This window comes from Pipra filicauda, unplaced genomic scaffold (genome assembly GCF_003945595.2).
Source record: "Pipra filicauda isolate LSUMZ 115617 unplaced genomic scaffold, ASM394559v2 scaffold176_size3548034_pilon, whole genome shotgun sequence".
In the NCBI taxonomy this organism is placed as follows: Eukaryota; Metazoa; Chordata; class Aves; order Passeriformes; family Pipridae; genus Pipra; species Pipra filicauda.
Window position 1 is genome coordinate 1,519,848 of NW_024104283.1, and position 14,410 is coordinate 1,534,257.

General features: G+C 46.0%; 1 protein-coding gene across 1 annotated transcript in view; it reads right to left on the reverse strand.

Moving 5' to 3' along the window:
- The window catches only part of SCML4 (Scm polycomb group protein like 4), a 79,526-nt gene that overhangs the window by 32,188 nt on the left and 32,928 nt on the right, over window positions 1-14,410 (reverse strand). Inside the window, exons 4-6 of the mRNA XM_027748118.2 lie at window positions 13,734-13,863; window positions 10,966-11,166; window positions 7,625-7,819 (exon numbers count right to left, since the gene is read on the reverse strand). Coding sequence (XP_027603919.2) covers window positions 7,625-7,819; window positions 10,966-11,166; window positions 13,734-13,863 — 526 coding nt within the window. The remainder of the gene's footprint in view (window positions 1-7,624; window positions 7,820-10,965; window positions 11,167-13,733; window positions 13,864-14,410) is intronic.

Genomic DNA, 14,410 nt, shown 5'->3' on the forward strand with positions numbered 1-14,410 from the left:
GTATAATTACCACAGACAAATAAATCCTAAGGAACTGGGGAGTACTGTTGATTAAACAGTGGCCATGACTTTTCAAGAGAAAAGTGAATGTTTTATTTCCATTAAAATAGAAACGCTATTGTGTGTGGGTTTTCATTTGTTTCGCAGTGAACTGGAAATGGATAGAGAGAAACAGAAGGTAAAGAGGAATAATGTTTAAAGCCTAAAAAAGAGAGCAACATGGGGGAGGTGAAAAACTGAGCTGAAAAACTGAAGAACATCCAAGCAAAAATCAGTAATGTTCCATGAAATAAAACTTGAATCTGCTTTGAAACCGCTGAAAATGAAATAGCTTAAACACCAGACTCCCTTTCCCCCCTCTCAGCTGCCTCTGCTGCTTCCCATGGAGGTGCAAGCCCAGGCCCTGCCACAGGCACCACGTACAGGCAGTCATTATGCAAGGGCCCTCTCATTCAGATTCACAAAACGCAAGCAAGTGTTGCTCTCCATTCTAAAACCTTCCTTGTTTTATCTTTTGCTTAGTAAGTGCTGGCTTTCACTTTCATAGTCCCTTCACTGCCATATCCAATCTTTCTATTACCCCGGCTGTAATAGCAACCCAGCAGCAAGGAGCTGCACATTTAATGGCCCATGGGCTCTCAGAGCCTACATTGACACACCACATGTGACTCCCAAGTGATGTTATCTCATGTGGCTTGAATTGGCACAAGGTAAGGATCCCAAGGATCATCTTTTTTCCCATTTGTGTCTTTGAAAAAACAGGTGGGTCACATTGGCTAATGCTTGCAGCACTTGGATAGATTTTTCATCATCAATTCTGGCTCATGGCCTGCTCATCTGACTGCTTGAAATACTGGTATATTGGATCACAGGTATTTGTATCAATATTTTAAAAGTTTAGGAATGGAAATTCCTGCTCCAACTTTAATTTAAGCTATTTAAAATAAAAGCCTGGACTCCTAACTTTAGATACCTCCTAAAGGAATCATATCACTCCAGGGAAAAGTCTTAACCAGCTAAAAAAAGTTAAAGCTAAACCTGGAGCTCGGAGTTGATTTACCTGACTGGAGGTCTACAAGTGTCCATGCTTCCTCCACATGGCTATGCTTGTAAAGCTTGAATTAAATGCATATACCCGGGGTATTCTTTTCTATACTGGATATGATCTCATCCATCATGCTTCATGCATTTATGCCCATCATTTCATCCACTTTCCTTGCACATACCTTTTCATATGGAAAAATAAAGCATCTCTAAACTCCATTTCATAGGTTGGCTCTCTTTTCTAATCTCCATGGCTGCAGCCTAAGCAATTTCCAGCACTGTCGGTGCCTTTGCCATGGCACTGAGCACATCTTGGGCTGAAGACAAAAGGCCTTTTGGCTTTTCATTAATCACCACTGGGAGCAGAGCGTCTAACCCCTTAGGGATAGCTTCTCAAAAGCGATGGATCTTCTTGCACCCCTTCAAGTCAGTGAAGGTAAAACAGCTCAGCAGAATGTGGGAAGGAGGATTTCCCTTGGACTGGCTGCTGAAGGGTTGTCTGCTTATAGCTTCAGTGCTTAGCATCCACAAGGAGATAGAATTTCATAAACTTATAGGAACAGAAAGGGAGTCTTTCTTCATTTGGGAGTTAGTAAACAGTAATCATACAACTTAAAGGTCAGAAAGTTCAATTTATCCAATTCTGCCAATTCTGTAGAGTCCAGAAAGTTTACATCACAGATGAATTTTCTCTCTCCCATCTATTTCTTATTTTTCTTCTTGCCAGGATTTGCCCCTTAGTATACATTTTATTAGTTTCTTCTGATCTAGGTTTAAAGGATCTGAATGCTAAAGCCTCTGCTGCCACCCTAATGAAACCCCTCCACAGGAGCATTGACCGACTTGCTCTTTTCTTTCACCCTTCTGCCTTTACTTCCTACCTTTTGGACCATCTTAAACTATTCCTGCCCCCTCCACCATGTTTCTGGACTACAACATGCAGCTCCAGCTGCAGTTGCCTCTCCTGCTGCTCTGTCTCAGAGTTACCACCTTGGACACTTTGTTTCAGCAATCCAGTCCTAGACATGATGCTCCAGTGGCAAGAAGGGAGGGAGGGAGGGGAGGGAGGGGAGGGAGGGGAGGGAGGGAGGGAAGGGAGGGAGGGAGGTAGGGAGGAAGGAAGGAAGGAAGGAAGGAAGGAAGCCTTACTTGGCTTGGCTTTAGTGCAGGCTCTGTCATCAATCCAAATGCCGCAAAGACCAGATGAACTTTTTATATTATACTTTGTTGTGGCTGGATGGCTCGCTCCCTCTTTAAGAGTGACCTTAATATTTTATTTATTGTTTAAAGGATAATGATCATGGTAAAAGAATATATGAGGCAATAAATGGCCTTTGCAGGTAATTAAATGCTGAGGAGTGCCGAAGCTATTGATAGCCATAAAAGCTATTTATTCTGAGTGTGCTAAGAAGCCAGGAGCACTCTTCCTCATAGCATGCAACAAGACAAGATTAAACAAGCCACGGTACTAGAAAGGGGAAAGACAACATTTTTCTTGCCCTCTCAGGGTTTGAAATTTCTGAACTGCTGTTTATTTGTTGCTTAGGACTGAAAATATTGATTGTAATAATATGTGGTTTTCTATCATATTATTCTTTTTTTCCTGGCTGTTTCAGAAGGGTTTTGCACATGGTGACAAGAATTATTGCCCTCCTTCGACAAATGCTCAAATAAAAGCACAGCATGGAAGGGTGACTTGCCCACACAGTCAATGGGAAAGTCTTATAAAAATCCAGCTCCCAGGCTAGTGTCTCGCCCACTAGTCACTCTCCTATTGTGCATTGCTATAGCACTTCTCATACCAGCTTTTCAAGTGCTTGTGGATAGGAAGAGCCCACCTTCCTATAGACAGAGGCGCTAATGTAGCATAGGGTACCTCTACCTGCTGCTGTGCTTCTGCTCCATATAGATCCATATACATCCATATGCTCCATATAGATCCCTACCTCCAGGAAATGCCACAAGAAGAGATACTGTTCTCCTGTGGACAGTGGTAGGGAACTCCATATGGTGTCTAAGCACACAAATTTGATTTGGCCATGGGGAGAAGATCAAGGCTGGGGACATACCCAGTGCCTCACGCCACTGCCCGGAATACCATCCTGGGCCTTGAAAAGCAAGTCCTGTGGTGGCACAGCACCCCAGAGAGAATTGAGTCTGATAATGGGACCCATTTCAAGAATAGCCCCATAGACACCTGGGCCAGAGAGCACAGTTTTTCTTTCCTTTTACTTTTCACCCAGGGGGGCCACATGGTGCTCAGCACCTGGGCCAACGAACACTGTTCTGTTCTTGTCCCAGGGTGCTGGGTTATACATCTGTTTCTGGGGGTTAAAACCAGTTTTTCTCTGTATCGTTGCATTTATTGTAATCTCTTTTAGTATATTATAACTCTGACTTGTAATCTCTCTTGAGTTGGGTCCTTTTCTCCTGCCGGTTTACTTTTAAACCAGCACAGAGAGAAATAATGAAAGCTGACCACGGACTGTGTGTATGGAGGCAACAGGATCTCTGGTGGCTTTCCATCGTGTAGTCCCAGGCACACTCCACAGCATTTTCTGCACAGGTCACCCAGATCTTGCCATCATTTTAGCTCAAGCTACACTGCTGCTGTCATGGAAAATTCTGGGGTGCAAGTTCAGAGGTGCTTTGAACCCAGGTGCTGTGGGGACAGGTAACATCTCGGGATTTGCTGTAATGCAGACCTGAAGCCAGGATTTCCCAGATGAAGTCCTGGGAGTCATCCCACAACTGCTGCCCACAAATTGCTCTAGTGAGCCAGAAAGTCCCTTCACATCCAAGAAAGAGATATAGGAATGTCCGCAGATGTGCCAGGACAAGGCAGTGAAGCCACTGACATTGGGAGGGGGCTGGAGAGGAGCCCTCACCCTACACATGGGGCTACGGGATGCTGGTGTGAGAGGCATTGACAGGGCAGGCAGAGCTGGGGCTCAGGTGCAGGGAGGGTAATGCACTGTCGATGAGGTTCATTGCAGAGGCCAGCACTAGGTACAGCATGGTGAGTGTGTACTTCTTAGACATGTAAAACATGGTTGTAAGTGATGTATGCATATGTCAACAAATCCCACCTGGCCTGTACACAGCCATTAGCATATGGCAGTTTGCTGTGAGCATAGGTGAATAAAGGCTTAGGGGCACGTACTTTGGGGCAAGGTTAAAAGGTGACTCCTGTATGGTGTAAGTGGATTAATATGACTGGATATGATGCTGGCTTCTCTCATTTCTGACAGTGTAAATCAAGAGTAAATGCACCAAAGTCAATACATGTATTAGATTCATTGGTGCACAGGGGCTGAAAAGCACGTGATTTTAAAAGAAAGAACATCTTGATTACAAGCTGGAGAACATAAAGAATGAAAGATGTGGCTGTTTTTCATGGGTTCCTGTGGTGTTTTGTTATGGCCCTGCTTCTTCCATACAAGCTTTATCCCAACAGGCGTCTGACAGACCTGTCTGCAAGCAGAGTTCCTACTGTCCTCCTTATTGCCACTATGGGGAGACCCTGTCTCTGCCCTGTGTAGCAGAGGACCCCTCTGTGCTGACCTTCTTGCAGAGAAATGCTAGCTCCTGTGGAGATGGAAGGAGATTTAGGCAATAAAGCATTAAACATAGACTCAGTGCCTCAAACTGGAGTTACTCCAGTGGTGCCAATGGAGCTGTTGAATACAAACTGACACGATGAACAGGAATGCTGTGTACCTGCCTGGCTCTATCTGAGTACAACACAAAGGGTGAGGGACCATCACTCCAGTTCCTCTACCACACAGACATGGACAAACAGCTCCTGAGCTGGGCACTAGTTGCCCTGGGGAAGAGGCAGGTTTTCCCCTCTCCAAAATTCCCCATTTCAAGTGCTTTATGCGGCAGAGTTAATTTCTCCTTCCATGCCTTCATGTGTGCTCTAGGACTGAGAAATAATCTCAGTCATAATAATATAATAATAAATAATCAAATAATCTCAGCTGGGTTTTCCAGACAACTACCTGGCTGCACTGAAACCAGCCCCCATCTTTCCAGCTTGCATCTTGGGCCCCAAGGCATGCAGTGGATTAAATGGAGAAGCTGCTGAGCTCTCCTCCCACCATCCCCACAGGCCATGGGACAGGCTTCAGTAGAGCTGAAACTGTCCTCAAATCCCATCTCATCATTTTCCTGTTAGTCTTTGTTGGAAGGAGCATCCCCTCTTGGGGCTGTCAGCTCAAACAGCCACTTGAGCACCCAAATGCTCTGGAAAGAGCACTGTGCTCTGGAAAGAGCACAGCCTCTCTCACTGCAGGACCAGATGGCTCTTCCATAGAATCATAGAGTGCTTTGGGTTGGAAGGGACCTTAAAGATCATCTAGTTCCAACTTCTCACCCCAGACATGGGCAGGGATGCCACCCACTAGACCAGTTTGCCCAGGGCCCCATCCAACCTGGCCTTGAACACTTTCAGGGATGGAGCATCTACAGCTTCTCTGAGCAACCTGTTTCAGTCCCTCACCACTCTCACAGTAAATTTTTTCCTAATACCTAATCTAAACCTCCCTGGCTAGCCCAGACTCCCAGTCCATGCTGCTTCTGGGAAGCTATTAATTGTCCCCCCCCCATAGACCCAGTAGGAGACCCAGGAAACAGAAGCCTTGCCTACACCTACATCTCCTGTCTAGTTTGAGGGAAAATAATATTTAGCCCCTTCCTCCGTGTCTGGGGAGATCCGATGGGAATGGTGCCAGGGACATCTGCACTGAAATTTTGTGGGGAGGGAGATTCTCAGAGTGTAACAGTAACTGTAAAAACTCCGGTTGTGGAGCTGCCTTCTATCACATGCTGTGCAAAAGTAAATGCAAATGTACATGCAAATTAGAATGCAAACGCAAATGCCAGGCCTCTTGGGCTGCATTCGCTCAGTGCTACAGAAATCCCTTGACCTCTCAGAAACATCCAGCTTGCTGCAAATGTCGTAGTCAAGAGAAAAATACTGCTTTTCAGTCTGGGCTCCTGCCTTTCCTCTCCTATGTGAAAGAGTGGCAGCTGGATTTCTTTGCACAAAAAGAATATTTCTGCACTGTGTGCACAGCCCTCTCCAGCTTTGGTGTGCAATCTTCACACTTAGGGTCTTCCTGGCAAACAAACCACTCATAATTGTGGACACTAAAACACCTTTCTCTTGGCCAGCATGTATCTGCCATTAAACTGAATGCATGAGAGACACCCACAGTGTTGTTAATAAAAGAAAAGGAAAAATAGTTTAAGTCAGGAGGAAGCCTGCAGGTGAAATGAAGGCTCATGCCCATAATTTGCATCTTTCCTTTTTACTAAACTAGTTTTTGCAAAGTCCATAGAGGGCCCCAGGGCAGCCTTCTAGCCACTGATTGCAGATGGAGGCTGCAGGCATACTCCAGTTCCATGGGGGCTGCCTGGGGCCAGCACCCCATCCCAACATGCTGCGGTGTGGGCAAGAAGGAACCTCAGGTCCCATGCATCTGGGAGCCCGGTGTTGCTCTGGGCAGGTAGCTCTCTGGACCACCACCATTCTTGGGTGCATCTGCCCCACACCACAGCCCCTTCATTCTTTGTCCCACATGGTCTAGCACTAAGAGAAGGAACTTGCTGGTGCCCAGAGACTTTTTAAGGAGAAACATTCCTGAAAGTAGCAAAGCAAACCACTTAGCAGTCACAACTCATTTAGGTTTACACTCACAGATGGAGGTGACAGATCAGGATCCAGTCTTAGTGTGTTACTGCTAATAATGTGTACCCTAGGTTTATGCTGGCAACCCTGACCCAAAACTGCAGTGCTGCAGGGGGCTCCCTCCCCTCACCCAGTAAGAGGCCCGCTCGAGTGAAGGCAGACCGTCCTGCTTTGCAGGTGATCCTTAAAAAAAGCTGCATGCAAGCTGGGAAGCACACAGGTGCTGGAGCAGTGCCAGGTCAGAGAATACCTGTTATGGCATGCCATGATGACACCAAAGTGTGGATTGGGATCCACACACTCATCCAGCCTCCCATTCCCCCTGTAGGCAATGAGCCAAGGTAGTGCATGAACAGAGGGGTATGAGGACCCGGGACAGGCATCGTTGTAAGCAGAGAGGCCTTGGTAGTCAGTGGGGATACTTTAGTGTCTAATATGGTGGTTGAATGCTATGAAGAAAGGAAAATTTCCCCTCTACCTTCCTGCCTGCCTGAAACTTGAAGGAACTTAAATCCGTTTGAGGCTTCTACCTCAGAGTCAAGTATGCTTGAGGAGGCCAAAAGTTACAGGAGAAAATTGACAGAAACAAGGACAACGATAGCATACAAGTCTTTTTTTCCTTAGGAAAAGAGATAAAAGAAACATAAAAATATAAAATAATTTTAAAATTATCCCTATCCCTGTTGCTCCTCAACACAGTGGTGCTCAGCTGAAAGCCTCCTCCATAGCTACTGGGAAAAATACTGCCAATCAGCCTGCTGCCTCCCTCTGGAAAGGTCCCACAGAGGCCTGCAGTTCTCTATCATATACAGTACAGCCCCCCCAAAAGACAGTAATTTCTTCAGGTCTGTTAAATCTTGAGCCCAAGCTGATCAAGCAGCCTACCTGCCTCCACCTGTCTGTTTTCATACACCTCCGGGCTTTCCATCACAGCGTTGTACTGCTGGAAAGGCTGGTTGCTGAAGAGATTGTCACACAAGAGGCTGCGACACAGCTTCTTCAGGAAGCGCAGGACATATCCAATGCTGTTCACTACCAGTAGGCTCTGGAGATGCTGCTTCCCCTCAAAAGAAGCTGAAACTGGAAAGCAAACAGGAGCAATTCAATACCTGGGGATGCATGGCAGGAAGAAGAATGAGAGCAAGGGAAATGATTTTACTCAAGTGTTTGCATGTCTTAAAATATTTTGCATAATTACCTTACCTGAGGCACATAACAAACTGGAGGAGCTTAAGGAGCTGAGTTTGTGTGACCCAAATCACCTTCCCCCTAGAGTGCTGAAAGATGCTGACTGGCATGGTCAGCAGTGCAAGGATTTCTAATATATGCATCCATCTGAAAACTGTATTGTGTGATTGGAGGCAATTATGATACCCTGGTCTAAGGAAAGGGAAAGAAAGTGATCTGCAGTGATCACTAACAGTGATGGGCTATTTGGCTGTCTTCAGCAATACCCAAGGTTTTAAAAGATTATGGGGAGATAATTAAAGACATGGCTGTGAATGAGTAAAATGTACCAAGGTTGTACTGAAGAGAGAGGGAACAGCTTCATCGTGGATCTGTACTTACTGAGTTAATTGCATTTATAGGCAAGGGAAGGTTGGCAGTTGTGTTCTATGCAGAATTCAGTAAAATGTGAGGGATCTTTCATTAAACTGGAAATCATTGCATATGAAAGGTGGGTCAAGAAACAACAGAGTCTGCTGGCAGGACACTTCAAGTCCTGGAGAGGGAGCTGCGGTTGTCTGCACTGGCACAGAAAGATTTTGTGGATGCTGTAAGCTAGAAGACATTATCGATAGAAAAGAAGATTGGAAGACTGCACAGAAAGGATTGACTAATTTTGAATTCTGTAATAGCAAAAATTAGTAGAAAAAAATTCTAGAATGTACACAGCCATCCATAACTATTTGAGGAGACTCAGTACAACCTGATGAGAGAAGAAATGATGAAACAAGCTCACCAGATGACCATAAGTCACTGAGGTAACACAGTGATAAAAAAAGTCAGATACACTTCAAGGAGATGTAGAAAAAAGCATTTCCAGGAGAGAAAAGGGATTGTTAATGCCACTATATAAAGTCCTGGTGAAACCTGAGATGGACTGATGGGAACCACTCTGGTCATCCAGGCTCAAAAAGGGTGAATTCACACTTGCAGAAGTGTACAGGCCCACCACAGCAATATTCAGGGGACAGAAATTTCCTCTGTGACACTGCAGCCATCACCATGCCTCTGTGTAGGACAGTGGTAAAACGCTTGCACTCCTTTCACTAATCCAGAGATCGTCCTCACCTGAAAGAGACTGTGTATTTCAGCCTAACTGGATGAGGGCAGCTCTCCACAAATACATCTAAAATTGAACTCAGGGGAGAGAAAAGAGCAATTAAAATTCCTAGGCAAAGCTGTCAAGAGATATGTTTAGCCAGGAACCTGAGAGAGGTGGAGGGGTCACAACAAACCCACCAGAATCAGTTATAGCAGGACACATACAGTGTCAACAGGTCTGTGGAAAGGACTACATGATATGGCTGCCTGGACTCCTCCACCTGGGAGGTTTTTTCCCAATCCTACAGCCTCCCATCACTGCTAACAAGTACAAATCATAACATTAGACTTATAATTTTGGGGATAACTTCAGAGATTTCCTGTTGGCCTAAGTTGCTGTGAGGGATCGTGCTCCACAGCCAGTTGAACATCTGTGAGTCAAGCCATGGGAAGATTGGAAAGCCCGTGATAAAATTTATCTTCACTGCTGCTGGGCTGGGAGTGAGGTGCAATTGCAGAGCCATGCCATGACTAGGAGGCCATTCACCCCTCCTTGATGATTAGAAGAAGCATGAGGCTGGGAGCAATGCTGCCCAGGTGCTTTTAACTCAAGTGAGGCTGAAGTTGAGTCAGCTCAGAGGAACTGCAACCGAGTTTGGCAGGCTTGGTGCATAATGTGACTCTCCTGGTTGTAATGAAAATCATATATGCAGCACAGAACTAGGCAAAAATGAAGATTTGCACTAAATTGCTTCATCTCATGTTTCTGTGAACAAGTCTGGATCATTCTCAGACTATTTCTGATGTCCCATAGGGAAGGCACACCTGTGATGAGAGAGAACTAGAGGAGAGGGAAGAAGCAGGATTTATATGTTGCACAGAGGGCCAGCGCTTAGGCTCCCACACAAGAAGATCCCAATGGCACAGCTGAGCAGCTGCAGTCCCTGTGAAACTGGATTTGTAGTCCTTGGCTTGACTCATTTGCAGCATCTTATTGGAGAGTTCTGTTCCATATTCCCACCATTGTTTCATTCACACAGCATCCCCATGTGCCAAAACAGTGTTGTGACACAAAACTCTAGCTGTGCTTAAAAAAAAATTCATATTCAATCTGAGAGCCAGGCCAGGGTATTTAGTGTGGGACATGGGAGACTCATCAGGACACAACAAGAAGTGCCACCGCAGGAAGATGAGGGACTCCTGGGAAATTCCCCTTGATCTCTGATTCTCTCTGATATACTTGCATAGTCCTGCTGCACAGGGAATTGCAATGGAACTTTTGCAATTTCTGCAGCTGAGAGCAGGTTTGGCTCATGAACTGCAGGCACAGGATGCACCAGCAGCTGAACTCCATAAGAATTGTCCTTTAGAGCAACATAGAATCAAAGTCATAGAATGGTTTTATCTGGAAGGGACCTTTAAAAGTCACTTAGTCCAATCCTCCTTCAGTAAGCAGGGAAATCTTCAGCTAGATCAGATTGCTCCAAGGCCTATCCAACCTGGCCTTGAACACTTTCAAGGATGGGGCATCCATTACCTCTCCAGGCAACCTGTTCCAGTGTTTTACCACCCTCATTGCATGAGGCATGCATGTGTACTTGTGGTGATAATGTATGTCATGGAGTGGGCTGGCATTGCTGCTCATTCTTGTACGGCTGCATGAAATCCTCAGCTCACACCCCAGGCCCCAGAACTGTTCCCAAGAGTGGTAAATGCCGGATTTTGAAGCGCCTGTTCCTCTCCTGAAACAACACCGCAATACACTTTACTGATAGTCTTTCGTCTGATGCCAAGGCAATTCCTGCAGCAGCTCATTTTACAAAGGTGTAAGTGATGTTCAAAGCTGGTTACCAGCCCCCTGATGTGAACGGGACAGCCAGGGCAGTCAGGATTGGGGATTAGGTTAAGAATTCAAGCACTTCCCTACTGGCCACAAACCCCTTACAAAGACGCTTTACCTGACACCATCTCGCCTCCATAGCCCTGCCTGATGAGGGAGAAGACCACCTTTTGCTGGAGCGCACAGTCGATGCAGGCTTGCACTGCGTGCTGCAGGGCCACCGATGGCCGCTCTGGCCCAAAGCGCTCTGGCAGCTGCTGCACCTTTTTTCTGTCAAGGTACGGCCCCGGATTCGCTTGTTTGTTGACATAAATGCAGACTGTAGACATAAAATCCCAACAAAGTTATTACAAAACAGTCCTGAGAGCATCCTAGAAAATACTAGTGTTATACGTTTCTATTTATTTTCAAAGTTCTTGCATTCACTGTTGAACTGTTGCCATTTGCGATGGCAGAGCCAGACTTCCTCACACTGATCACTCACTGTCAAAGCAAAGCAAGATGAGTTTAGGTCTAGCTCAGTGTCACAACTTAGGATAAGCTACATGCATCTAGAGAAGCTCCTGTGTATGCCTCGGCTCTTAAGTCTACCCTTGTCCATGCAGCCTGTGACCAGAAAAATGCCCTGGGAGTGCAGGACAGTGACTCACAAGGGAGACTTCACAACAAGGGGTGAACGCCAGCCCAAGGTGTGTTTTGGAGTTGTTTATTTTATTTTCTCTATGTATGTTTACACTGGTTCATTGAGAGCCACTCTGAGAAGCACTGCTCTGAGTTTTGGAAAGACTTCGGATCCTTGCTTCTTCTGACACTAATGCAGCTGTAATTTCTGGAGGGTTATGCCGCGCTGAGCTGCACAGTGCCACAGCAGAGACTCTGGTCTTTGGGATCTTCCTGACCCTCCATGTCCAACCCAGCACTCTACAAACTGTGTTGTATCAGGGGAAACTGTACATGGTGTGCAGTGCTCCATCCCCATTAGGAACCACAGCAGAGAGACTGTGCTGCACAGGGGGTCTTGTGAGGGGATCTGCACCAGTCTCTCCACAGCCAAGCCCTGCGTGCCTCCTCTCATAAGCCATTGCCTGCAGAGGCAGTTTTTCTACATGCCATCAGGCCTGCCATCAATAGCCAGAAGATCAGTGTTCTCCTCACTACCATGAACTTATTTTAAACTTGGCTGAGGCTAGCTGTATCTTGGAGAAAGTGGAGATAATGCTGCAGTAACTAAGGGCAACTAAGACACAGCTTTAAGTCAGGCTAAAGTGAGACGTATTATAATAGCTGGCTGAGTGTGCTCGAGCTGTCATCTCTCAAACAATATAACATTACCCTCTGACAGAAATCAGATATGTGACAAAAAAACCCCATCAAGCGGAGTGGAGGACATGATGACAGCTGTGTAAAGTTGGAAATAATTTATGGTTTGCATCACTGTAATGAAAATCTAGTGCGACTGTCACAGTGCACTCTGCTACCCCATCTAGCAGGGAACAGCAGAAGGGGCTCAAGCAGTATATCCTGGGTAAACAGGAGTATAATAGCAATCATACTTATCATTACATACCACTTTACACCTTCCAAGTGCCAAACAAACAAAGGAATAGTGCACTAAAATACAGCAGCAGCATGCATGAATTGGAGGGGGATGTCAGAGTGCAGCTTTCCCAGCGTGCCCCACCTCAACAAATCTGCAGAGTGCGACTTCTGCTGTGACCCTGACTGGTTTTGTCAGGGGTCAGCTGCAGCTGTGGGAGAGACTCTGCAGCCTGCAGGCAGTGTGCTGAGTCCCTCACTGGGGAGCAGGGGTCCCTGTGGTCCTTTTGGTGCAGATAGGCAGGCAAAAGCCAGCTTGAGCTTCCCTCCATCTCCTGCAAACCCTGCTCTGGTGGGAGGCTGCATTCACCATTGGGAAGGTACTGGGAGAAGAGGTGCCATGGGGGTGGGCAGAAAGAGATGTGGGGCACTGCATCCACAGAGCCTGGAAAGACTCACGGAACCTCTGCCTTTGCCACCAGCCCGTGATCTGGTAGGACTGGTGTGGACTGTGCCTCCCTATCCCCCTTCAGAAGCAGCCCCAGGCACACCTCTCAGGGCAGTGCTGTGAAACACCACTCGGCTGATGTTTGCCAAGTGCTTTGCAGACTTTGTATGTGAAGGGATAAATGAGAACAAAATATATTATTATCGTCATTGTCGCTGTGTTTAGTGTCATTCTGCCATCAGAGCAGATGGAAAACTTCTCCTCTGTGCATCCCAACTAAGAAATAATGGGATTTATGTGTTGTGTTTAGATTCTAATGTTATCTAATCCATTTCTCTGCTGAAATCTCAGGCTAAATCAACTGTCTTGTTGATTTTCTTCTCATTTACATCAGTTTAAAAGCATTGACCTATGTCACTTCTGATAGTATAAACAAAAAAAAGAATAAGGCTGTGTTTTCTGACTACATTCAGAAATGACCACATCTGCTGCTGTGATAAGGCATTGAGGTTTATGTGCTGGTAACCCTGCCTACAGTCAGACCATGGCTCCTCTGCTCTTCTTCTCCCCACAGCTGTAACAGATGCTTCATGTCCATACAGGGATTTAGTCTGGTCATTGCAACATATTAGATGGGGTGAGTACTGGGTATAAAATGGAGAATTAATGAGTTTTCAAGTTCCCATTTCAAGAGGAATGGAACTGACATCTCCACTAAATTTGACACATGGCAGTCAAAATATAGTTTTGCAGGATATCTCTGCTCTTTGTCACTGGTTGCCAGACTAATCTTCAAACACCCCATTTTCATGAGCTCCACCTGTTCTGGGAAGCACATCATCTGGCTGTCAGCCCGTGACTCCTGCTCACCCCTCGATCAAGGAGCACTTGAGGCTGAGTACCTGTGAGAGACTGCGGGGTGTCCGAGTTGGGTATTGTAGCTGCATCCTGAGGGATTGAACTAATATCTGGCTCTGGCGTGCTTCTCGGTGGAGAGACTGCTAAGGGAGTCATCAGGACACGAGACTTCAGCTGCAAAAAATAATGGAAGTATACAAAAGATATTCCAGTTTTATTCCATGTATGTCACGCCCCATGAACACTCATTAGCAGTCTGCTATTGCATCACTTTCTCCAGGCCAGGAGCATCCATTCTGCTCTCACGAGGATACTGGAGCCTGAAGCCTGACTGATTTGCAGCAGACAGCAACGCCTTAAGCTACAGGATGCAAATATTATGCCACCCACTGGGCAGTTATTTACACCTGAGCAAATTGAGTCTAACACTCCAACAAATCAACGTAATGGCATTTTACAACCCATTTCATGTGGGTGTAAATAATGATCTGCAACTCAGAAACATGGGGTATTTAACTACATCATAATTTAGGGCCAAATTCTGCTCTTAGTTGCACAGGTGTAAATCTTGCGTAAATCCAGTGGCACCAAGCAGCTACTCTGGGCTAACACCCATGTAAATAAGCTCAGACAGTGGTCCATAGTGTGTTATTACCAGGCAGTAAATACAAACTTCTGCACTGTTGCACCCAGTGATCTTTGTGACCTGTGGCCCTGCTTG